Source organism: Manis javanica, chromosome 7 (genome assembly GCF_040802235.1).
Source record: "Manis javanica isolate MJ-LG chromosome 7, MJ_LKY, whole genome shotgun sequence".
Taxonomy (NCBI): domain Eukaryota; kingdom Metazoa; phylum Chordata; class Mammalia; order Pholidota; family Manidae; genus Manis; species Manis javanica.
Window position 1 is genome coordinate 53,576,796 of NC_133162.1, and position 26,631 is coordinate 53,603,426.

At 41.2% G+C, this 26,631-nt stretch overlaps 1 protein-coding gene across 3 annotated transcripts in view; it reads right to left on the minus strand.

Annotated features, from left to right (window-relative positions):
• Positions 1-6,692: 6,692 nt before the first annotated feature.
• ARID5B (AT-rich interaction domain 5B) overlaps positions 6,693-26,631 on the minus strand; it is a 174,192-nt gene continuing 154,253 nt past the window's right edge. For all 3 annotated transcript variants that reach the window (XM_017674332.3, XM_073240991.1, XM_017674333.3), the window contains 2 exons: positions 16,048-16,246; positions 6,693-12,740 (listed from right to left, as the gene is read on the minus strand). In XM_017674332.3, the coding sequence (XP_017529821.1) occupies positions 10,581-12,740; positions 16,048-16,246 (2,359 nt within the window). In that variant the 3' untranslated portion in view covers positions 6,693-10,580. The remainder of the gene's footprint in view (positions 12,741-16,047; positions 16,247-26,631) is intronic.

Genomic DNA, 26,631 nt, shown 5'->3' on the forward strand with positions numbered 1-26,631 from the left:
TCCAAAAGAAAAGCAGACAGGCACTTCTCTCAGTCCATGGACACCACTGTAATTAACAACTGCTTCCAAACTCCATTTGGCTCTGAGACAAAGGGCTAGGCTGTTGAGCCCCTGAGCTGCGAAGTAATGAGCAGCAGGGTGAAGGAGCAGGAAGAGGTGCTCTCTGGAGGATCTGAGACCTTCTAATGGGTTTCCAGGCCCTCATCATTCTCTGCATTAGCAACAAGAAAAAGTCACACCTTCCATGAAGGTAGTTAGGGGGTGGGTAGGAAGAGAGGAGGTAGGTAGGAGTCTTGGTAACACAGGCTAGAGTGTTGGGAGGTATCTTTGTGTGAACACTGGCACGCCTGAGCTGGGACACAGCCAGCTAGAGATCCAAAGCAGAGCTTCTGGAATGAGATGGACCTGAATCAAGCCTTGTCTTTTCCATTCACTTCCCCAGGAAACCTGGGTCCCTCATTTAACCTTCCTATGCCTACATCCACTTGTGAAATGAATATGATAATAGCACAATACTTATCTCACCAGGTTGTTATGAGGATACATGGGCTAAAAGCATTTCAGGTTCTTAGCAAGGGGCTGATGTATGGTAGAGACTTGATACTTCCCGTATGAATGGTGACTCTTAGAGTTGTATGATGCAGCAATCCCAAACATCAGCAATAATAATAAGGTTAGCTGCATGGAACTTCACCGCTTATTAAATATCCTGACAACAACATTGAGAGAGACCAGGAAGGGGATATTTAGTCCCAATTTACAAAGGAGTTAACAGAGGCTTGCTGCAGACCCACATGTCTACTCTATGTGCAGTATTACATATCAATTAATTTATTTTATAATTTCCCTTTTGCTCCAGATTTCAAAAGAAGGAAATTTTCCAGGCAATCGAAGGCATCCTCCTCCCCTTCAGATTCCTCTACCTCCCTCCTGTAAATAACATGATATTGATGTGTTCCTGTTTATGTCTTCAGATATTCATTAAATAAATCCACAAGCAGTATTACCCTATTAGTTTATGTTTTTAATTCTTATCATACTGTGTGAACTCTTTTGCAACATTTTTTTTTACTCTTAAGTTTTGGATTGCTTCTTTACAGTGATACATAGACATTTAAAATATTCCTTTTAACTACTGCAAATTATTCCATTTACTTATGCATTCTTCATTGTGGACTTCCATGTTGTTTTGTGTCTCTGTGTTTCTCTGTATGTTATGAGAATGAATGCTGCTACAGGCATCCCCCTACTTACTGCTTTTAACACAAGTGTGAGGGTTCTCAGTATTGATATAGACATTTTCTTGCTGAGTTTATATAAGCACATCTACAACTCTGCTGGATTTTGCCAAATTGCTTTCCAAATTATTTTGTTAGACTTCTTAGGTATCTTTTGGTTTTATTGCTACTGTGAATGAAAACTTTTTTAAAAGTAGTATTTCCATTGTTTCTGGTAGAAAAAATTGTTATGGACTTGGATATTTTAATCTTATATCCAGAAAATGTTCTAAGCTCTCTCATTCATTAGAATAATTTATGAGTAAATTCTCTTGGATTTTCTTGATAGTCATATTGTTTATGAGAAATTTTCATTTTATGTCTTTCTTTCCAAACTTTATGCCTTTTATTTCCTTTCCTTATCATGTTATACTGCAAAGGACTTACAGTACTATGTTAAATAAAAGCAGTGATGCGATGGTAAATACCTTTGTGTTCCCATTTTTTAAAAGAGTGCTAAAGACAAGTAACAAATCTGATAATAAAAATCAGGATAGTGATTGCCTACGGGTCAGAGTGGGTCAACTGATCTGAAAGTGTCACAAGGAAACATTCTGCCAAGATGGAGATGTAGTACATTTTGTTCTTGATCATGGCTACATGGCTGTACACATTAGTCAAAGTTCATTGAACTGTACACTTTAGATTTGTACACTTCCCTGTTGTTTGCCTACTTTCCTCTTGATTTGTAAGAGCTCTTTATATGTTAGGAAGATTAGCCCTTTGTGGGATGGATTGCAATATTTATTACAAGTAAAATTTGCATTTTGAATATGCTTAATTTTTGCACATGGAAATTTGATTGTAGGTAGATAAATAATCAGTCTTTAATAGTTTCTAAATTTTGAATCATAGTTAGAATGGATTTCCATACTCTAAGATTACAAAACAACTCTCTCATGTTTTCTTTCATGAAATTCATCTGTGTATTGTTTGAGGTATGCATCTGACTCAGTTTTTTTCCAGATGACTTTCATATGTTGTTACATTAATAGAATTTCAAATGTTTCACTATCTTTACATTTCTAGGATAAACTTTACTTGGTCATGATATAATATTGTTTTTAATGAATTTCATATATGTATGTTATTTTATGTACATTATATGTGACATATAAACATGTATGTGAATATATATATATAAACTTTTATAATTTTCTGATATTTTGCTTAGGATTCCTGCATCTGGTTTATTAGTGAGCTTGTTCTATACTTTTCTATACTTTTTTTCTTTCTTTGCCTGTCTTCTTTGAGTTTTGGTAATGAAGTGAAAATACACTCATAAAAAATTTTAAATAGCTTTTCTTCTTTTTCAATTCTCTGATAGAATTCTTAAAGCCATGTGGGCTTGGTGCTTTTTTGTGGTGAACTATTTGCTGATCAAAAACTTTAATCATTATTTGACTTAAATTTCTTCTTGGGAAAACTTTGTCAATTTTTACTTTTGTAGAAAACAGTTTCTATTGTCTAAGTGTTCCAATTTATAGGCTTAATGCTGTTTTCTAATAATTTAAAAAGTCTACTGCTTCTCTTTTTCTTTCCTAATATTATTTTTTGGTGTCTTCTCTCTCTCATTTTATCTATTTATTTATTTCCTCATTAATTTACTAATAACTGTAGGGTGTTCTGCCAATATGTTTTGCTGATCACTTGAACTTCTGGGTCAGGTGGCAGGATAAAGAGGAGAAGGAGATGCACACTGTCTCACCTGAGAGTTTCAGCCCTAGGCAAGTTCACTATGGATTTGTGAGACTGAAAAATGACAATGGAATGCTGTGGGTAAAAAGGAGCTCCTAACAAGCTCTATTCTCACGGTGGCAGGTCAAGTGCTAGAATCCCATCTGCCTCTGCATGCAGCAAGCCCATCTCAGTCTCTGCCTCAGCTCCAGCTCTGCCCCAGGCGCTGCTTCCATTCCAGGTTCTGCCTCTGCTTGCAGCCTCTGCTTTCTTGCTCCCCAGTCTCTGTTCTCTTCTCTAAGCTCTGCTCTTAGCACAGGGGGAGCTGTTTTATAATAATATCTGCAGTAATGGCTTATTGCCAATGGGTAAGAAAGCATGCAGCTGCACAGTAGGCTAAGTATTCCCTCAGTGCATGTACTCAATGAGTATCAGGTGAGGATCCTGGCCATGGAGCTTCCATTTTTCCTATACACACAGTAAGAAAAACATAAGGGAAGAATCTTCTGATATTACAGGGTAGGTACTGCTCATTCTGGTTGGTCATCGAAAGCTGAATTAGGCCTTGTTTCCTCAACTATAAAGTAGGAATAAATATAGTATCTACATCATGGGATGCAATGAGGATCAAACAAATTAATACCAAAAACCATTTAAAGCAGTGTTTGGCACATATGTTGTCAGTCTATATCATTACTTGTTATTATGTGTAAAGGAGAAATAAAGTGACATACCCAGGTTTGAAGTCTAAGGACCAGGACACTGAAAATATGTTTCTCATGGATTACTCCACACTTGGTTCCGGGGTCCTCTTCTCCCCACCTGGTCAGCCCACTTTATGCTGAATACCTCCTAGTCTGCAGAGATAAATATTGCATTACCATGGAGTGAAACAGTGTGCTTGCACATAGCCACATGAACATTGCATAGACTTTCTGGAAGTTGTATTTAAGCCTCCACAGTCAGATTTAACATAAAAGGCAGAACTTAATTACAAAACACCGTAATTGTAGACTTGTTTCTTAATGCCTTTTCAAAGATTTATTTGTTCATTTAGTAAGTATTTAAATGTCTGTGATATGTAAATTCTGAGTGAAAAATAGTGTTAAATCTATAGTCACCACTAATCAATTAATGAAGTTTTGCCAAGAGGGGACGCAGTGTTGTCTGCTTTAGTGTTTATGTTAAAGTTTATGTGCAGATATTGACCTGTCTGTAATTGGATATATCCATATGTGCACATTGGCCAATTGGACCTTATAAAGCTGTGCTATTCTATATAGTAATCACTAGCCACATGTAGCTAGTGATTTTAAATGAATAAAAATTAAATAGAATTAAAGGGTCAGTTTATCCATCACACTAGGCACATTTCAAGGACTCAGTAACCACACTGACTGGTAGCTACACTATTGGAAAACTTTGAGTTACAGAACATTTCCACAATCCCAGGAAGTTCCATTGGACAGTTCTGTTCTAGAGGGGATTTCAACAATAATTAAAGTAGCAGTAGTTCTTGTATCAATGCCTCAGGGAACAGATCACCTTGTCCCTACTAGGTTGGCTGAATGCCTATGGTTATGGCTAACATGATTAAAAATAGTTTGTTCTGTTAAGCAGGTTAAATAAATGCTTTGGAATGTTGTTTATCCCAGGAATTAGTGTGGAGATTTCAAAATTCAGAAATTCTGAATTAGTGAAGCCCACATTAATGTGATTTATTGTACTCCCTAGGTCAATCTTGAAGGCTGTGCTTTTTTTCACAGTATTCCTGGCCAGAGGTCATCTCCCCACAGCTCCCACCTCCTGCCATTTACATACTTGTTGATGTAAATGATCACCCATTTCCTGGTCACTATCAGCGCTAAAACATTTGTCAACTTTGGCCCCTTTCCTAGAATAAATCACTGGACATTTTCATTGCCTTGTGCCATGAGTGACATCTTTAGCAAAAGCACCCTCCTTTCCAACAGTATTTGCCAACCAGGCCTGGTAAAAATAGATAACTTATCATGATGTTTCCTGCTGTGTATGATTCAAGTATCAGATCTATGAATGCTGAATGTGTCATAGATGGAAGAATATTTTTTGATGTACTCACAGCAATTCACATGATATGGTGAAATACACATGAATCAGAATGAGAGCTAGGAGACCACGAAGCTAGGGTCCTTCCTGTGTTTGGTGTGTTTGGATTTTCAAAGGGATCACAGGTAGCAAGGAGAGGGTGAGGCCTCCAACATTCTGCTGCAACTCCTGCTGGCTTGAGGGGGCAAACAGTGTCCTTCAGGGAGTCAGTTGTAGTAAGAAAAAGGGTCTGTGTCTTTTAAAAAAATCTATGAGTGGGTTCCCACTTCTGCCAGGGCTGTGGGGACATGCTTGCTATAGCAGTTTACTCTCCCGTGTGTATTCAAAGTTCATCCTAACGAGGTGGTATGAATTGTAAACCAAGACACTCACCAAAGCCCACCCTCTCCTCTGCCCCAATCTCTGGGGCCTGTGAAGAAGGGAGCACAGAGGGAGCTACTCTGAATGCCTCGTTTCAGCTAATAATCATCTGAGCAAAACCAGGGGGATGCCTGGAGGCAGAGGATTAAGGGATCAAAAGATCAGAAATCTTTGTCCATCATCACCAGTCGTGGGAACACAGGTTTTCTAGCTCTTCAACTGTTCCTGAATATCAAATGTCCTATTTAGTCCATCACCAAGTCTGTACATCCTTCCTTCTAAGAGGTACTTCTAAGTACCTCTCAGTGTGTCCACTCTTCCATTCCACCACCCCAACTGGAATGACCACCGTACTGATGTCAGCTTGCTCTCAACCTGCCTTCACACAGCAGCTGGAGAATGACAAATCAGAACATGTCACCTGCGTGCTTAAACCTCTTCTTATTTAGGCTGAAGACCAAAATGCCAATCTGTTCTATTAGGACCAACCTGGCTGGCTGCTGCCATACTTGGAGCTCACCTCAGCCTCATTCCCTCGACCTTGTCATTATGCTTCTGTCACACAGGCTTTTTTTTTTTCTCCTGTTTCCTATAAGACAGACTCATTCCTGCCTCAGGGCCTTTGCACACATGGTACCCTGTACTTGGATTATTCCTCTTCCAATTTATTCTCACCTGGATAACTCACTGATCCATCATTTATCGCTTTAGTTATCACATTCCTGTTCTGGAACTAGGTCAGGCTGAGATTTTGTATTCATATGGGTGATTATTTGACTAACTCTCTTTCCCATAAAATTTATAAGCTCCAGAGACAATATTTATCTTTTATTCACCATTGTGTTCCCAGCTCCTAACACTTTGTCTGGCAACTGAAGCATGAGTAAGTCTTTGTGACCAAATAGTGACTTCTGTTTCTGCCAGGAGAGGAGTATAGTATACAAAGGAAATCATAGATTTTAAGAGCCCTGTGTTCAAATCCCAACTCTGCCAATTTGTTACATGACCTTGGGTAGGTTTATTTATGCTATTTATTTAGTAGGAAACTAAGCTGTAGTTTCCTCATCAGTAAGCCAGGCATGCCCATGTTTACATGGGGTTTTGAAGATAAAGATACTGTATGCCAGCTGGGTACCCAGGAGATTCTCAACAAACTACTGACCATTATCATCATCATCATCATTACTATTACTACTCTTATCCAGTTTGGAGACGATGGGATAGAAAGAACTTTGGTGAGGCCCCAGGGCTCCTCAGGAAGAAGTGACAGATGACTCATACCCAAAAGGAAACAGATAGTAACATTTTTTATTAAATATTACAGTGGATCAAAAAGTACAAAATATCTCTTGCCTGCTATGTGATTGGGAAACTATTGGCACGTAATACAGTATCAAAAGCAGTAATAAGTACAATTTGGAAAACATACAAAATTGAGTGTTTATAGTTGGCTCAGCATTCTTCTGGTAGTGTTTAAACTAATGCAAAGGTTACTCAATAACCTCTCCATTGGGAAACTATAATATCACTGGGCCATGTTGCTATATACAAATAATCACCTTACAGAGCATAGAGGTTACATAGCTGTAATCACCAAAAGTATACAATATTTACAACACAGGAAAGTTTAAAAAAGTATAAACAGCCAAGAGATTATGCTGCTATTCTTCAGACATATTTCAACCATGGGGAGACAAGCAGAGTATCAAATACATCAACAGCCAACACTGGAATTTAAGTGCTCAAGATAATCATTGCAACGGTGTGGGTCTCACCAGGGCAAACTTGTTCCCATTTTTCTTTAAAATTGGGACAAGAATAAAACTGGATCAGGTGGGACTTGGCCACCACCAAATGTGACTTAGTGGGACAAAAAGTGAAGAGAAATAAATGGTTCTCTTTGAAGGCACACTACATAAAATATTTTTGTGGGATCACCTCGAAATTTCCATCAGACACACCAACACAGTGAAATACAGTACTTGAGAATTCATGCACCAGGTCGGAAAGTTGTAAAGTTAACATTGAGTTTTAACAAACCCTTCTGTATATGCCCTGATAAACAAGTGAACTTAAGAGCTTCTAGCTAGTAAATAAATAAATCAGTCCTGTGGCAATTATTACAAATTCCAATCACTTACTAGAATACTTAATTCTGTAACTCAGTTGGGCTATTTTTTGTTGTAGTTTCATGTTGAGTCGCCAGAAGTTAAACCAGAAGTTGCATGGAAAGGTTTTGAAAAAACATTATTTAGAATATCCAAATCTCCAGTAAATCACGGACTTAGCGCATTTTGAATTGCAACATTTCTTGGAAGCCATGCTCAGTAAATAGATTTATGACTCCACTGCCAATTCGATTCCGCAGTTTCCTTTACAGAACTACCAATAACAATGGTTTGATTGCACAAAGAAAAGCTTGTGCAATTCCATTCAATAATAAGGCCCCTTGAACTCAAACAATGCAAACAAAGCCCTATTTAAGACTTTTAAAAATGTAGTTCTCAGCCAGTGAAGAATTCAATGGTCTTTTTTGAAAGATTTCCAAGACCTCTGTTCGTAGTTTTGAAACAAATAACACACTGCTTTTGTTGGGAATGTATACCCCCGTTTCTCTTTATTTGTCCTGATGTTTTGCTGAGGGTATGAGCTTCCTCAGACAGAAAAAGTGAGTCTCCTCTCGGCAGAGATGAGAAAAACAAAAGCTGGACTATGTTAACATTGTTTGAAATGGTGTGATCGAATTCCAACATGATGAAACCAGACTGAAATCATTGCAGTGAGGAGAACAAATGCCCCATATTCCAAATGGATAGGTGAGCTCTATCAGAGACAGACGGCCCCTGGTGTTTTTGTTTGTTTTGAGAAACATAACTCATAGAAACCATGTAGGTTATAGCCCACGTTCACTGGAGAACCACTGGAGGTTCCTTTTTCTTCCATGGCCTCTGATTCTGTGACCATTCAATCTAGTGCAACTTTCTTACATGTGTCCTGGCTAGCATTTTGCCAGCTGGAACTAAGATTTTTCCCCTCAATCTTGTGCAATAGCAGGATAATCTGCACTCACACATTTATAATCTAAATCTACTAGCCTATCTATGGTTCTATTAAATATATATATATATGTATATATTATTCCACAGGAAGGTAAATAATTAATTGAAGCAAATGGAACTCTTAACACTAGGTCTCTACATTCTTTTGTTTCCACCTTTGGATATTAAGTATGTTACATTGAATATTTGGCTTCATATCATGGAGACATTTCAATACAAATGCACGGCATGCATGGCTTTGTTTAAGAGCCACAGTTTCATTGTTTACCAGTTTTGATTATTTTGCAATTGAGTTACCTATTTAGAAGTTGAAAATTGTCATCAATTTTCATAGAATTAAACATCTCAGAGGTAAAAGACTTGGCTAATTATGGTTCTAATGTCTACAGGTAGTGTTGGGGTAGGCAGGGTTGGCTGGGGAGTTCATCAAAGCAGTTTTATCAGCAGGGATAGGACTCGGAAAGAAACCATACTATCTGTTATTGATCGACTTCAAACACCTTTAGAAAATGCATCCACCTTGATGTTACATCTCAGCAGCAAATGGAATAAAGTGGCAAGAATGACATATACATTCTCCACGACTTTTGCCTGCTCGAACAGCTTGACCATTTCTTTCTAACAATAAAAGAAATCATAAAGCGACTGTATTGCCAGGTGGTTAAAAATATACACAAACCACTGTTACATGTGTGCATACACACAAAACTCATTCTCCAAAAGCCCAAAGAGGATGAGTTTCTCATGAAATGAGTAATCCAGTATGCCAATTATCCCCAGAGATGTGGCCTGGGAGCTTCTTCTTGGAACAAGAAACTGACTCAAGGCAGTGTGGCTCCCTGTTACTCAAATGCCACGGCCCAGGGAAGGTGTCTGTGCCTGGGCCTCCAGCTGCTTGTTTTTTTGTGGTTGAACTCCATCCTCTTCCCAACCCCCTTTTCCAGACTGTTTAAAGGGATCAGTGCCAACACCAATGTAAATCATTTTGGCTCCTGTTCTAATTTCTGAAATTCCTAAAATATCTGTGCAGCCCACAAATATGTCCTCTAGACTGTTGTTATTCAGCAGCTTGCTGCCAGTGAGGTTTTGTTTTTATGATTCCTCTGGTATGTAGGACAGTTTCACAGCCTAGATAAGGTAAGTACAATGCTTGATATTTTCACATAACCCAATACTTCAAAGCAAAGCCTTTGGCTGGGTGAGCAGTGTATAAGCTCTTTCAACTATGCCATTTATGAGGAACAAAATCCTTAAGTTGTGGATCTGCAAAGGAATATTCTTTGCACTATTGTGTGCTCCACTGTTTCTTTTTCATTTGTTCCACTAAAATCAGTTGCTTCAATTTGTAAACAATAACTTTACCACCCAAAGCTGCTCAAAATGGTAAGATGTAGAAAAATTACAAACACACACCAACAACTAGGACAGTCAGTCAGTCTTTAAAACAAAACAAAATAAAAACAAAAGACCTGCAAACAAAAGCGATACTGTTTAATTTTTTTAAAAAAAGGACAAGAAGGAACTGGGAGAAAATGGAGCTACCTGTATATAAATTAGGTGAGCAAACAGTGATACGGGTAGTTTTTAAGAAGCAAATATATACAGTTAATTTAACAGTGTTTACTTCTCTGGATTGTTTAATAGTGTCAAAACAAAAGACCTGTTGAAGTTTCACTATACATTGCATTGATTGAACCTTGGAGAGTTTCATGAAAAGATGGGCATCCCTTGGCATATGTTTGGCAGTCTTCCTTGCCCCTTCCTTTGAAATGCCTGCCCCTTTTTTGCCCACCTTGTTTCCTGACCATCAGAACTCAGATAGGGTCCTCAAAGTTCTTCTTGGACACACAGAAATCCCTTCACAAGCCCCCCGTGCAAAGTGAACCATTCGGGTACAAGGGCATCTGTGTTGGAAGGGGCTTAAGACTGACCAGCCAAGGCCAGAGTCGTCCCAGAAAAATCAGCTGTGTTCACCTCCCATCTCGGCCCCTTTGGCCAGGACTGATCTTACCCCCAGATTAGAAGAAATGCTGACTTCTAATTCTGTAAGCCATCACCCCTAGTGGAAGGAGGGAAGCTCTGTTAACTACACCGCTTGGGATGCCAGGCAGAGCTGGGCTTACAGTTTTGTGCTGGGGTGTACAGACGACAGCTGAGAAGATGGGAAGGCAGCTTGAGGATTTATAGCAGCTAAAGGGTAAATGCTGTTGTGCAAAAGGTCCCCATACGAACTTCCTACAGGTGTGGCCGCAGCCAAATGTCTGTACAGCTGCTGAGAATTTGTCGGCGATGTAAAAATTCCTCTTTGCATCACAAGCGAGTGGAAAGCCAGGGGTTGCATGAGTGGAGAAAGCACAGTCTGGTTTTTCAAGTACTGCAGAGAATGAGAATACCCAGCTGGGAGCCTGGAGTTGAGGCCCGAGTTACACAGGCTCCCAGAATACAAACCTGGGAAGATAGGGGAAGAGAGAGGAAGCTTGTGGCCTTCCGAGGCGCCCCCAGAATGCCCGCCATGTGCCGCCTTGCTGCCTTCGCTCTCCTGCTCGGAGGCCTTCTCCTTCGCAGACACCTCCTTGGATGGGTCCAGAGGAGACACCGCCCGGGCCTTTTTCCCCGCGATCACAAGGTCCAAATCCTCTAGGCTGCGCTTTATTGGACGCGCTGCACCAATGTTCTGAGGGCTCATTCTCCGGTGCAGGATAGGGTGGGCCATGCCTTCCATCTTCCTGAAATTCTCCAGTCTCACGTGGTGAGCTTTTCCCGATCTGGAAAGTGGTTCGGGGTATTTCTTAGGGGCTGACATGGTCATGGGTGATACCCGACAGGCTTTGGGGTGACAGTCCCGACTCTGGCTGTTTAGAACCTGGAACTGGGAGCCAGCTTTGCTCTCTTGGGGCCCCGGGGACGAGTGCGCCAGGCCCAGGACCTTGCCGGTGGGTTTGTGCGGGTTCTTGGGAAGGCTCAAGTCTGTTGGCTGATCATCTGTGGCGGTTTCTGCTGCAGCTGACTTTTTGTCTTGCAGATGGAAAGATGCGAGATAATTTACATGGAGCTTCTCTTGGTGTTTGTGGGGAGGAAAAGAACTGTTTTCTGATTCCCTGTACATGTCCCTGCAAGGGTACTTGGATGTCTGTTCATTATGAAGATGGTGTTCAGTGTGTCTGTAGAGGCTGTGGAGATGAGGAGATGAGTAGAAATCGGCCAGGAAGCTGGGCATGTGGGAGTGGGGGAGGGCCCTTTTTTCTAACAGTTTTTCTTTCCCCTCCTGAATTTCTTGCTTCAGGACGTAGGAGTCAGCAAGGGGGCTAAGGTGATGCTTGGAGAAGCTGCAGCGGTGGGGGTCTGATCGACTCAGTTTGTCGTGCTTAAAAATGTCATTGATGCTCTTTCTCTCCTCGGAGGGCTTACTTCTGAAACTCTGGACATGCTGAATCACCGACGGCCGGCTGACCGCCATGTGATCAGCGCTTTGCCCATGGTGGGCCTGGGACAAACCCGAACACAGGTCGTCCCTTGCAATCAGTTTCTTTTTGCTGATCAAAGGTGGTGGGGAGCCGTAGGGGTAGCTGCTGGAGAGGCCGGCCCCACTCACCTGGGACAAAAGCTTTTTCTTGGCCAGTGGGGACATGATGCCTGGGTTGCCCCTTGAGTAGAGCAGTGGGGTGTAATTAAGTCCATGGTTCTCATTCATGGGCCCAGTCAGGTCTTTGTCTTTGAACATGTCAAATGACTGGACCACAAGGACCTTCGGGGTCTGCTTTAGTGCACTGTGGATGTCGTCACTGCCCAGCTGGTCCACCTTCACGGTGCAGTTGGCGATGTAATCCGCCACTGCGGGCAGTTTGTCGTCCTCCATCTCACTCTGGTTTGCCAGTGGTGGCTGCGTGGTGGGAAAGCCAGGGAAAGGTGCTTCCTGAAGTTCATCTTCATGCTGTTCCGTAAAACAGCAGGGCTTGGGTTCTTGCTTTGAGTCCAGGAGAGAGCTGGGAGAGGCAAGGGGCTGCACCCCGGGGACCAAGGCTGGATCCCTTTCAGGGGCCAGAGGGGCACTGGGGAGTGGAGGAGAAGGCCCCTTCTCTCTCACCTCCTCTGCCACCTTCTCACTGTTGGCACCTGGATCTGTTTTGTTGTCCTTTTCTGGGTCTGCTCTAGACACCAGGGGCCTCGCTGCACAGTCCTGGTACCCTTCCATTTTCTTCTTCATGTCTGCTGCTGGGAGAGTCTCTGTGATATTTTTCTGGTTTAAAGCCTCTTGTTCCTTCTCTTGCTCTGATGAAACCTGATAAAATATTTCAAAAGACAGTCAGAGGAAAGCCAAATGCATTCATACAGCCTGCTATGACAAACTATTGCATACAGCAGTTTTTCTTTAAAACAGGTGTGTCAGTCAGCTCGCAGAGTTCCCGTAAAGCTTTATTACTCTCCTATCACAGCTCTAAACAAAGAAATCTAAATTACAGAAACATTAGGGGAAATATGCATATTCATTTTAGTCCCTTATGAGTCATTTATCAAAATAGCAAAGTGTTATGTGCTGATGGTATACAATCAGATCACTCCTTGATTCTAACATATACTTTAATTCTGAGGTTGTCTCTTGTCAAATCAGTCAATTATCCAAATGAGTTTTAAATTACATGTTGTGCTTTATGACACTTTGGAGAAAGGTTTCTTTTTAAGCATATCTCTCTCAAAAATCCAATTGACCTCCACGTCAACAACAAACAACAGAGTTACTGTAACTCCTTGCCTTTTTTTGAGAGAGCAAATCCCATTCTAATGTATTCAACCTGATACATAAAATAAGTGATGCCTAAGTGTTAACAATTTCTACTCAATGCCATATGCCTTGCAGACAAAATTGCAAAATATTGAAAAATTATGCAGATGCAACATCAGCTTGTCTACCTGAAGGCGGAAGGACTATAGTCCTTCTAGACTGCAGCAAACTACATTTCTATTAAAGCTAATAATGAAGTTGTCAAAATTCAGGCAGTGAGCACCACCACAAATACAGCTTTTCTGTTCATTGAAATAATTATAGTCAGTGAGATGGATGCTCTTTATGTGTTCCTATTGACAGAAGTTGTGGGCACAATTTGACCCATTCATTGCATTCTGTAGCTGTGCGAACTCTGACCTTAGAAGGTCATTTTAACTTTCTATCTGTGACCCAGCTGACTCACAAGCCCTTTCAAAACCTCTGTCATTCTGCCCTGACATGTCTTAGAGGAGAACAGTCACAAAACAATTGTATTGAGCTGGTCTTTTTCTTTTTTTCCTTCCATCTCAACCCTTGAATGTTGTTCTTTGTTAAGAAAAGCGTCACCCACATTAGCATCTTTGGCTAAGATTAAAGATGCTAGTGTAGGGATGCTTATGAATACAAATTTTAAGAAATCGCATCCATTTCATAGCTATTTCTCCTTAAATACACTTAAAGATACCTGTTCTTTTGGTATGTGTTAAACCTAAGGACTGCTGCTTATTATCTTGCTTTTTCTTTGTACTAATAGCTGCCTTTTCCAGTACAAATATCACTGCTTGTTCTCCATTAACAATCATCATTGGTCTCTTGAGCTTATACATTACATGAAAATACAGAAAAATGAGTACAGCAAGGGAAAAAGGCAAATTGTATCTGTATGTTAGTTTTTGATGGGGCTGTGGTTTGAAGAGGGGAAATAAGGAATACTCGGTCCCACTGAAGCTTCTATGACCCATGCCTTTAGTTACATGGAGTTCCATGTGTTTGGTTGTAAACCAGATTTAGGAGAACTTTGAAGCTAGACAGAAAAACATAATGGTCCCTTTCCATGCAACTTGCAATCCAATTATCTGAAGATTGTGGTTTGTGGCTAGATGGGCTTTATGAGCTCTCTTATCTCTATGGAGTTCATTGATTCATATCGAAAACACTGAAAATTAAAAACAATGCAAACAACTACAGCAATAAAATTCAAACTAAAATTCCAAGCATGAAATACACCTGGCCAGTAACTTGGGTCTGTGTTGGAGTGGAAGCTACTATAAGGTCGATCTTGGAGAGGGTGTGAGATTCCAGGTAGCCCAGACAGCCTGATCATGATAACCTTGGACACTCAAGACACTGACAGCTCCCTGAAGGGAACTGTTGGGGCCCATACAAACAGGGAGGCTTAAGGTTCAAGGGTTTCTAAGGAATGCAGGTGGTCAGGCTCTGCTCTTGACAACGGTCATCTCCCAAGATGGTAAATTCAGGGCAGGGACCAAGGCCGCCTCCTCCAGCACATAGACCAACCACTTCAAACTTCATCCCCAAAGTGGAGCCACCCAAAGGTCAGCGGCCTCTTGGCCCTCTATTTGTCCCCTGGTGCTTTGGCAATGCCGTACATATGGTATCTAACAGAACTCACTGATCCAAAACCCTATAATAAATCACCAAGCCAACAGGATAAAGGAGGAATGGAATGTAAGCCTTAACTTGGAATTTCCTTGCTTTCGGCCATTTATGTTGCAAGCTTGCAGATGTTTAGAAATCTCTGAATCATCTCTGCCCCCCTTTTTAATTTCTAGAGCTTACAATAATTATGAAACAAAAATAAAAACAAAAAATTCTCTTTTTGGTATTAATACTATTTTCTTACACAGAAGTCAGTTACAGGGTAAGTTCTAGGAGGTTGGTGTGTGTTTTGTACATGTGGTTTAAGCCAGTGTTTAATTAGGGAGTCTCTTATGTGTTCATTATAAACCTGATTTTTAGGGGGTGTTTAATATCAGCACCAAAATTCCCTCTGGGGTTGAATCCTAGAACATGCTGTCTCCAAATGTGGCTGCTAAGTTGTTTTTATTTTTTTTTATGGATAGCAAGTTTTTTTTTTATTATTCATGTTGAAACAGAGCCCAGATCAGCCTCCATGACTAGCTGTACACTGACAGTAATGGCTTCTACCAAAGAGCTGTTGGGGGCTGTGTGTAGCTTAGGCTTATTTTAAAAGGTTCAGAAACTACCTGTTAACATGTGAGATAATAATGGTCTCAGAGGAACCATTTCAAAATTCCCCTATAAATAATATGTACTTAAGATGTTTCTAAATTGGTTTCAACCAAAGTCTGTTGCACAGGTCATTTATGGGAGGCAAACAACTCTCTAAACTTTTCAGAGCAGCCCTGCAGAGCCACAGCACATTAATTTCAATGTCCCTCCTTGTTAGACGCCAGGAAGTGTGTTTTAAAATTGCACCAACTCCTCAGATAGACCAGCTGTGAAATGACAAAGAAGCCACATCTTTCGCATTGGAGCCCCCTGGCTGCACAGACTTGAAGCTCTGGCTCCTTCTATCTCAGAGCAGCATTTACTACCAGTTTGCTAAAGGATGTTTGTGTATTTCTAGATCCTGTTCAGGGCCTAGCTCATTCAGTATCCATGCACACCCTTTCAGCTCCCGAACACACTGAAAGGCCCACTATTTGGGGAACTGTGAAGGCGAGCTGATTTCCCAGTCTGGCGTTGGAACTGTGCAAACGGCTGCAGATGCAGAGCTCTTCTAAACCCTGCAGCCAGGACCCGCCTCCTCGAGGCACTGCTGTGCAGGAGAGACTCTCACCTCAGATGCATCCTGGGGCTTTGGGCCATTCTCTTTTTCTTTCTTGCTCTTCGGGATTTCATGTTTGATGCGTTTACTTCCTGATACTTTTGTTTTGTTCTCATTTTCCTGTGAACTGTTTTCCTGTTTCCGAGGTTTGATTGGAGGCAGGGGCTTATCTTCTTCCCCTTTAATAAACCTTTCATATGGGAGGATTAATCTAAAAAGGATAGCAGAAGAGATAATCAATCAGGGGAGGTGATTCCAGCAGCATTGATGCCAGGCAAGTATACCTTCTTTTCTCAATATAAGCAATTGATTGAATGACTTCATGTTCAACAACACCTATGTACTTCCAGAAACTTACTCCACAGTTCAGTGATCTACTTTCTTACTCAAAACCAGTGTCTGATAACTTACATATTCTTTCGCAAGACCTCTTTCTAGAAAGTTTTGTGAATCTATATGCTAAGGATACCAAAGTTACCTCCCATCACTGCCTATGGAACCTGGCTGAGTGCTAACAAGAACATCAGAACAATAATGATGGCTCCTACTCATTTATCGTTCTGCCAGCAGTTAGCGTTGACTATGTGCCAGGAAGTGCATTCTGGGCACTAAGGTGTTCATAGCAGCGAGCAAAACATTCCAAACCCCTGACCTCATGAAGTTTCTACTCTAACAAGTACCAGTTTGTACCAGGTAATGTGCTTGGTGCCTGACACAGATTCTTTCAGTAATCTCCACAACATCCCTTGGAGTATTACCATTATTGTTCTTGTTACAGTAATTATTTTATTCTTCTTTTAACAGATGAGGCAACAGAGCACCAAAAAGGCTAGATAATTTGCCTTAAGCATCACACCATTGCTTTAGAGGTGGAATTGGAACCTATTTCTTCCTGTCTCCAGCATTTATATTTTCATTCATGTCAAAATGTAGACCAGACTCTTAAGATAAAGAGGTTAATGGGAGGCCAGCACAGCATGACTGAAAGACAGAGGTCTCCTCCACTGGTCTGAGGGGGGTCGGCAGCTCCAGTATGAGGAGCTCTGTTTTGGGTGCCACTGAGAGGCAAGGAGGAGGCAAGCAGACCACTCAAGCCACAAAAAGCAGAGGGCTGAAGAATTCAAGCATTTTAATTATATAACTTTTTAAACAAAGTACATAAAATCACTCTAAAAGGAGAAACATCAAACAGCTCTAGTTTTAATCTGTTTTCCCTTTGAGATGTAGCTCTTGATCTGAAAGGGAAAAATAGCTGATGTAATTAAAAGGGATGGATTGCATTACAATCTCAGTTTCAACTTCAGTGATTAAAGTTTTTATAATGCATTTGGTATGACTAATGACTCACTGTGGGATTAATACAAGACTCAGCCTTAAAAATATGAACTTTAATATGGCAAACATAATTTGTTTTAAATAAGACAAGTTGACTCAATGAAGAAAATGTACTTGGCTTATAAACAACATCAATCTGTTCAAATATTAGGATCCTTAATTATTATTAAACTGAGGCTCCCAGGCAAAAACTTCTTTGGTTTGGGTGTTTGTTAGCTATCCTAAAACTGGTTTCTAACTACACAATTTGGATCTCAACTAGTTAAACCTGCACAACTGTTCAGGTTTGCGAGTACCGACGTGGGGACGTTTATGATAATATTTCACTCTTTAATAAAATACCAAGTAAATTATGGGAAAATAAACCCTCAATTTATAGCATATTAGAAACAAAGTTCATTTACCAAGCATGCTCAGACAAGGTATGTGCAAGGAGGCGTGAATAATAGTTTCGAGCCCTACATCTGGCAATGGGCCAGCCATGGAGATCAACACAGCCCATGGGGAATAGTTATCTTCAGATCCCATTACAAACTGAGTTTAAACATGTTACAGCTGCTAAAACTGGAAACTGTTCTCTCTGTGTAGACTTACTAAAATAATATATGGCTGCCAAATACCTGCTTCCCACTGTAATATTACAGTTAATGTTTATATAATAAAAAGCATAACTAAGCAGAAGAAGAGAGAAAAAAAAGCAATCTTGTTCATACTTGAATTTATTCCGTCTCATCTGTAAAGTCCCCAGCATTCCCCCCAGTGCCTTTTGTCTGCGTGGTTCTGCCAGGGACTTTATTCAGCAGGTTGGGGATTTTTGTCTGGAAGCAAAATGCACTGAACATTATAAATTGGAACAAATATGTTAAATTGACTTTAATGAAAACACAGTTTTATTGTTGGGACAGATAGGGTTGTTTACTTTTGTTTGGTTGCTATGGGAACCCAAGGAGCGGAAGTCTGGGTGTTCCAGGGGTTGCCATTTGTTGGTACTCCCCTTCCCCCAATGGCACTCTCTCACTGAGATGGTGACACCATGAGGGACCCTCTTTGGTGGGAAGGATGACAACATTAGCTCTGGGAGGGGAGTGGGGGAAGCAGGGAACTGGTTGGGAGAAACACCTAAGGTGGGCCCAGACAGCTAGGGTTCTGATAGCTACTGGGCCAACCTAGCTTTCTAGATGCTAATGAGACTTTAAGTTCCTTATACAATTTTGCAAGTTCAAAAGGCAGGGCAACATTTCCATTTCATTTCTTTCTTTTTTTTTCTTTTCTTTCAAATTTTTTTCTTCCCTTCACTCAACTCAGCAGCTGGCTGGCCGACAGCAGTAAAAAAATACATTTCACTTTGCTGGTCAAAGGCCTGAAGCCAGAAGCAGGAAATCTGGAATTAAATGTTTCTTGTCTCTGGAAAGAGGCATGACTAAGGTAAAACTGAATCCAAACACAAACCGTGCTTGTTCAAGGCTTCCAGAGGGAGTGTATGTGAGTGAGTGAGTGTGTGTGTGCATAAAGGTCAGTTGAGTGTGAGTAGGTTTTTTTCCCTTCTAAATCACTGAAAGATAATTATAGTGGCTCAGGGAAAAAAAGCTCCCAAAATAAAACAAGAAAGGCAGCAGCTAAAAGGAAACAAGTAGAAATATGACCAGCTAAGCCCTGGAGAACAGGGCCTGGCATGGGCTCGCACGGCACAGGAACAATCGCTGTTCATATAGTGATTTCCGTTTGGGGTGATTTTCACTGAATGTTTTTTCAGTTATCCTGTCACGGTAGAACACAATTACCCCACAGGATATGATCTTATCATTTGATTACTAGAAGTTTCTACAGTACAAGAGGACGAAAGCTATTATAGGTTTCTGAACGTTTAAACGTTTAACGTACGTGTAATACCATTAAAAACAGGTTAGCCAATATACGGTCAACATTGCCTAATGCGGGAAGCTGAGTCGGTTTGTATTATATAAAGAATTTAGTATAATGCAACTCGCCTGCGCCTTGCAGATGATTATTCCTCAAATATTTGTAGTACAACAAAGATTTAATCAGTTTCTAAACTGTACAGATAAAAGCAAAAATGTACCCCAGCCCCTGAGAACTCATTACACAGGAGAAATATTTTCAATGGGCTGCAACTCGAAGAATGTGGGTTGGGTTTTAGGTGGGTGGAAGTAATGGGGAAGAGAAGCAATATATTCATTAGAAAATCCAGAGAGATTTTTACCCCTATCCACATCTACTCTGGGGATTGAAAGCTGGGCAGATAAATGGGCCTTTATTATTATCCAGATTTCATATTTCAGATTAGCAAAATGCTTATTTACGATACCATTAATGGATCTGAAATAGGTAAGCCATCATGTATTAAAAAATAACATCTTTCCACAGGCATAAGATTTGTAGCAGCATGAGATTTTATTTTTCCCTAGGAATAATACAAGAATAACATTTTCCACCCCAAAGCAGAAACAGTAGGGGAGCCTTTTGCTATCACGGAGATTCTTATTAAATTCAGTCACTGTAAAAAGCAAGATTTTTTTTTCTCCTTCTCATCCTTTTTTTTCTTTTAAATAAAGATGACTTACAATCAACCCAGGTTAAAATTAACAAGTCAATGGCATTATAACCTGGATTTATTAGCATCTAAGCCACTAAATTATCATTGTACAAGAAATTGCTGGTTTGAAAAGCTTTTGGCTTTGTTAAATCTCCAGTTAAATAATAGTGCTCAGTATACTGGGTTTTTAGATCTGCCTCATCTGATATTATGAAAAATTCAGTACATTTCTCTACAGCAGAAGTCAGGGGTCAGCAAATCTATTACTGTAATGTAAGTAATCTGGCAACCTGCCAACTCTTTCTCCCTTTTATTATTTTTTTAAACACCAAGGCAGATAATTTTATATTTACAAATTCTAAAATCCTCCAGGGTCTTGCCTCACTTTCTGAACAAAAAGCAGCAGCTTCACATTTGAAAAATGTGTATGGCCATGTCCTCATCATTTGCATTTCATACAAAAGAAAAAAAGATCCTTCATCTTTATTAGGCAACATTTTCCTCCCCTCCCCACAGGCAGAGGAAAAATAATGTCAAATCTCATCTGAACGAGTAACCACTAATAATCTTCCATACTGATTAATGCTTGCATAGAACAACAGAACTTTTGGGCCAAAACATTTAACAAACAGTGCTTAAAAGGAAAAAAGTGAGTCCATCTATTTATAGAGCTCTGAAAAAAGATATTATAATAATTTCTGGAACTGATTCAATCCAGAGTGTGGGGGAAACAAGTAAAAAATCTTTAGGGCTGTATTTTGATCCTCAAACTCACCCATGTTACTTCATAAGGTACCTTTATGGTATCCAACCAGTGAAAAATTCCAGACCCAAAGATCTGCTGGTGCCCTTGGAGCAAAATATTTTAGGGGCAGAGGGGAATAAAGTTGGTGTGCATATCAGGGCAAAAATGCTACTACTATTCTTCTTAGCCTGTGTTTTTTTCATGGCAGTGGAAAAGAAATGACATATTGGTTTCACTGGGGCTTTGGACCTGATCTGATCCCAAATGAAGTCATTATAACTCCAAGTTGATTCTAGGCTTGATAAATTCTAAGGCTTGGCCAGACATTTCCCTTCTCAGCCAGAAACTGAAAATGTAACTTCACTGTGAAGTGTGGGTAGCAATCTTTCAACAAATACGGACCCAATAGAAGGTGTATTTTTCTTTTTTGAGGATGAAGTACACACACTTGTTTAGGTTCCAAGAACCATAGAAAGTTTCTAATCTCACATAATGTTCACCTCTCAGGGTTCCAGACCACAGCTATGAAAGTGGTGGAAGAGCATTTAGGTGATAGGCACCAAAACAAAACTCAAATACAGAAACGTGCAATGCCAACGTGCAGAGCAGTGGGGATGTTTTCTCCATGGGCACAGTGCTCGCTGGGTACCATAGCCACTGGGCTGCCTTGTTTCTGTTCTTCTGAAAGCCAAGCTCCATCTGAGAAAGATGTGGCCTCTGGTAAAGATCCTCTGTGTTTTACGGTGTGAGTTTCAGTACAGCAGACAAAATAGCATGCAGAGTGTGAGGAGTAAGATAATCAGCAACCAAGAGAGCTGAAAAAGAGGTCACCAGTGTCCCCTTCCAGCAGATGAAGATGTGCACTGAAAGCTTAGGGCTGCACGGAGGGAGATGCCGTGCTGACATGTAGGCCCTGGAGAGTCACATCCTCCATGAATTCCCGCCTGTAGCACATAATCTTACTGTGTCTGAGGTTCTTGTGGTCTCCCCAGCTAGACGAGAGCTCCTCAGGGATCTGAGCTGAGAAAATTGCAGGAGAGCACAACATGGATTCTGTGTAAAACTTTACTTGCCCATGAGCAGCCCAGGGTACACAGTACTGAGCTCTTTAAAAGGAAGTAGGCATAAGTAGCCTCATTTGTACTCTAAGCTAAGATACCTAGAAGGTATGTGGCCCATTATTAGCAACAACAAAACATGGCCACTTGTCTTGAGAAAAGCTCTTCTCTGGGAAAATGATCTGCTCACCAGGGGCTTCATTATCTACTCAAGAGGCAGGAAAAGATGGACAAGAAAACCTTTTGAAGGCATTAATACTCTCCATCTGCCCACAGAAATGGAGGAAGAGCTGTTTCTTAGGCCCTTTGATAACTCTAACACCTTCCTCCCTGGTCCTGGAGTGACTGTGACCCTAACTATACAAAGAAAGGAGGAAAGAAAGGTACATATTGCCAGGACCCAGCAAGATGGTGGCTGGATTCCCATAGGGTATGTGAGCATGAGGCGGTAGTTCAAGCATGACAGGCCACTGACCTGGGGTGCATGGGCTGCAGAGACCTGGGTAGAGAGGTAAGGTGGGAGGGGTGGGAAGAGAAAGTTTTGGTCGGTTTATTTATTGATTAGGCATTACAATTACAATATTAACAACAGCTTCCATATATAAAGTTTCTATTAATACCAGGCACTTTAAATGTCCTAACTTTAGCTATTACAAAAAGAAATATACACAGGTGTATTATTTTATCCTTATTTTATAGATAAGGAAACAGGTTCAGGGTGAAAAAATGAAATGGCTAGTCAAAGGCATGTGGCTATCATGTTTCAAAATTTGAATTTGATGCAAATCTGCCTGTTCCTCTGAGCTGCCTTCATCTCAGCAAGGTAGCTGTGCCTCTTAACACATAACTTCTCAGATAGGAGCTGGGGAGTACCTGAAGTGATCACCCTGGGTTAAGAGAATTCCCAGCTCCTGAGGCATGGTCAGGGTGAGCGTTTTCCTTTACTCAGAGCCGCAGACCTACAGAATACACATGTGGCCATTCCCCAAAGGGTCAACCTACTCCAACAGAAGCAGCCCAATGGCTTGGGCACTGGACACAATATGCCAAGATCACCATGCCACAATTCCCCATGAGGTGGTAACCCCAGCAGGATCAGGCCCAACTTGATGCGGAATGATAAGAGAAACTCAAGAATCCCATCCTCCATGAATTCCCACCTGTAGCACGTAATCGTACTGCGTCTGAGGTTCTCGTGGTCTCTCCAGCTAGACTGAGAGCTCCTCAGGGATCTGCTTCTGGTGATGCCCCCTTGCTACTTCTACAAGGCTCTGGATTGATGTTAGCCCATGACTTTCAACTGAAGACCACATTGAAGAAAGCTGGATTTAAGAAAGGCTGACTTTATGCCCCAAGGATGCTCACACAGAGGGCATGGACCATAAACAACACCCAACCCTCCGCAGTGCCAGCCAGCAGACAACAGGAATTATGCTCCTCCATGAGAAAACAATGACCAAGTCAGAATCAAGTTCAAGGGCAGATGAACATTATTTCAAGAATAACAGACAAATATAACTACAGAGTTTTTTAACATGATAGGGACCACACAAATATAGGTGGGCCGTGTCCATATGCAAAGGCAGGCAAGCAATGATTGCATGTTAGTCCCATGTGTGTGAGGTACCATGGGTTTCCAGAGCCTCTGAAATGTTCAACAGTTTCCCCAAACACACACTATTTTCACCAAACTTTGTGATAGCTTGTACAAAAACATAATGTTCCAAGAGGTTTCCGTGGAAGAGTTAAGGATATATTTTAATGGTAAACAATTACATTCTTCTGTCATCTGATACTTCTCTTTCTTTCTTTTTTGGAAACATGCTTTCTGAATTTTCAATAGTTTCTTTGTGAAGGCATCTGTTACTCACGTAATTGCAAAGATGTTTGTGCAGTGGCATGCTTGAGAGTACAGTTATTTAATCTTAATGATAAAGCCCTGAGGACAGAAAATCATGAGTAGAAACCTCTTGTTATTTATCAAAAAGAAAAGAGGCTAAGACACCTAATCTATTCTCAAATTTAAATACATGCTTGATGAAAACTATCAACAAAACACGGGACCTGCAAAATTTCTTAAATACTGTAGCTATGTCCAAAGGGGCTGGGTGGGGGCAGGTACAGTGAAAACCAAAATGGAACAAGAAAGGAGCCTGACAAAGAAAAACTGCTGTTTGGCAATGTTTTTTTTTGGGTCAAACAAAGAACTTGCTGTAGTTTACAGCATAACATACACACTTGATTAGCTTGTGCCTGAGGGTGTTTTTACACTTGACAGTGTAAACTCCAACTTCTATTAATTACAACTTGCTTTTAGAGGCAAATTTAAGAATTTTTAAATAGGGGTTTTTCAAAGGGTGTTGTTTATTTTTTTTTAAACAGAAACCAGTTTTTGTACTCCAGGGCCTGGCTAGGGTTTTGTTTTCCTTTTTAAAAGTTTCTTGAAATATCCAGGCATTGGAAAGTTATCAGAGCATTTTAGGCATGCTGAGTGATGTGAAAGGAGGGAGGCTCTTGCTTATGAAATTACCTGACTATCCTTTAGGGAGAAATTCCTTACAGATGATAAGAAGAAGTTACTCCAGGTACAAGGTGCTTACACCCCCCTGATTCAGGTCCCTGAGAACAAGCTTGGTGGGGTGTAGACAGAGGAGCCACAGCAAGGCTTAGCCTGCCTTAATCTTGATGCCTTGTGTTAGGCTTTCTGGGCTTCTGCTTGTTGTTAAGAGCCAGGCAGCCTTCTGCGGGTTTGAGGGAAGGGGAGACGAGAGAGCCTGGGTGGCAGTGTTCGGAGGTGCCGCCAGCAGTGCCCGCCGGCCAGAGCCTCCATTCCCAAGGCGGTGTTGGGAAAGGAGATGCAAGTCCATAGACTGGCCAACCCCGCCGCGGGTGTGGATAGAGCACGGGCTACCCATGGGACCTCAGGGTAAGAGATAAGAGACACTGCAAGGATGAACTACGATACCTGCCTTAGGTGTATCTATCTATCTTGGATATTAAGCCTTAGAACTCTCCTGACAGCCTCTTCCACATCTCATTCCCTGTCTCTTTACACACATGGCCTAGAGGAAGCCGTCCTTTTTGTTTAGGTTTAATTTAGTTCCTGAGTTCCTGATATGTTCATGATGCTGTACAGGATGCACTGGGGAGACTCGGAAAGCAGTACCACGTGGTCTCTGCTCTCAAAATAGTTTCTTTACCGTTCTTGAATCACACAACTGAATTATTAAAGGCAATGCATGATGATCTGTCTTAAATTCTAACCTAACCTCTGTAAGATTCAGTTTAAATTCTAGACCCTCCTGGAAGACTTCCTTATTCCAGTCAGAAATCCTCTCCTTTCTATGATCCCTGTCAAACTCATTATATGTATCAATTACTTACTTAAGTTTTATAGCTTTAAATATGTAACTCCTTTTCATGTACATATGGACTGTGAGTCAGATCATATAAGTTACGTAAGCCAAGGATCGCAGACCCACCCCCAGCCCCAGTGAGCCAGTAGTACTGGTTGGAGCTGCCGTACTGCGATGAGTGCCGGGGCTGAGCAGGGCTCACGGGGAGCAGCTCCACGTTCTCTTAGCAACCTCCTTCATGGCCGTGGGAGCATAGGCACCTCCTCCTCGTTCACCAGCCCTATTCCAAACTCTTTGGTTCATGGTTTTATTATCCTGGAGAGTGCTTTGTATGCGATAGATATTCAAAACACACCTGTTAGCTTTTGAGGGCAGCAGCAAAAGAAAAAGGCGGTCAAAACGAAATGGCAAATCTAGCCTACTCAAGAAAAAATACTGTCCACTGGCAGAGGGCTTCTTACAAATTTCAAATCTAAGCTCAGTTTATGTTGATAGACTGACACTGCCCCACATCTCGAGAAGTGCTATATGCCACATCCCGAAGAGCTTTGGATGTTCCGAGTGACACAAATTGGAGGCGTCTTCGTGAGAGCAAGTCAAGCAAACAGAAGTCCCTAAGTCATGCTCTGTGCTTGGCTGAACGGAATATGGAGGTCCACCACCAAGAAAGGGGAGCACACGGAGGGAGTCAGCGCACGAGGCAAGGCAGAGTCAATGGGAAGCCACAGATGGCCTTGCTCGGAGTGTTTGGATGAAGAGCGCCATCAGCAGTGGCACTTCTATCTAGCCCTCCCCCTGCAGGGCATTTAAGCAGAGACTGGATTAGCCCCGTGCCAAAGACAGTTCAGTCCTTACGGAATTTGGCAGCCGGCATTTTGCCCACAAACATATTTAGTTTAGTTTAGGTAAAATATTTTCAGAAATATTGGATCCAATGTTTGTAATTCAGGTAATTCCATATAAAAATAATCTCAAAACATGGAAGGTCTGGAAGCACCATGGCTGCATCTGCCCCAGGCAACAGTGCGAGCTGATCCCACAGGGCCTCTCCGGCCCGGCTGTGTGCGCTGCTGCCCACTTTCCCACCTGGCCCCCTATACGCTCACCTATGATACCTGCCTGCCCTGTACACATCTGAGTTTGTGATCACTGATATGAAGCATTGCTTCCCCAGGGGTCTGGGGTGAAAGACTAGTTCTCTAAATTTCCTGTCTGTTGCCAACTGATACTTGGCAAAATACCATAAAAATGAATTAGTAGGAAAATGAAGTTTTTAAAAAGGAATACAAAATACAATCTCTAGTTTCCTATTTGATTCAACAGACATAAAACCATTCTGACAATTTGCTATGTAAGCATATCAATGCTTATTTGTAGTTGCTCTGTTCAGAGAGCACAGATGGGCCAGCAAACCTGAGTAGCACTAGACTGAGTAGCACTAGTCTAGAAGATTGCTGAGGGACCTCTCAAATTTGAAGCCTTGTGCTCCTGCTTGTAACTTTCTGAGCTGTATATTATTAACTTCAAGGGTGTCAAAATGAGCAAGGA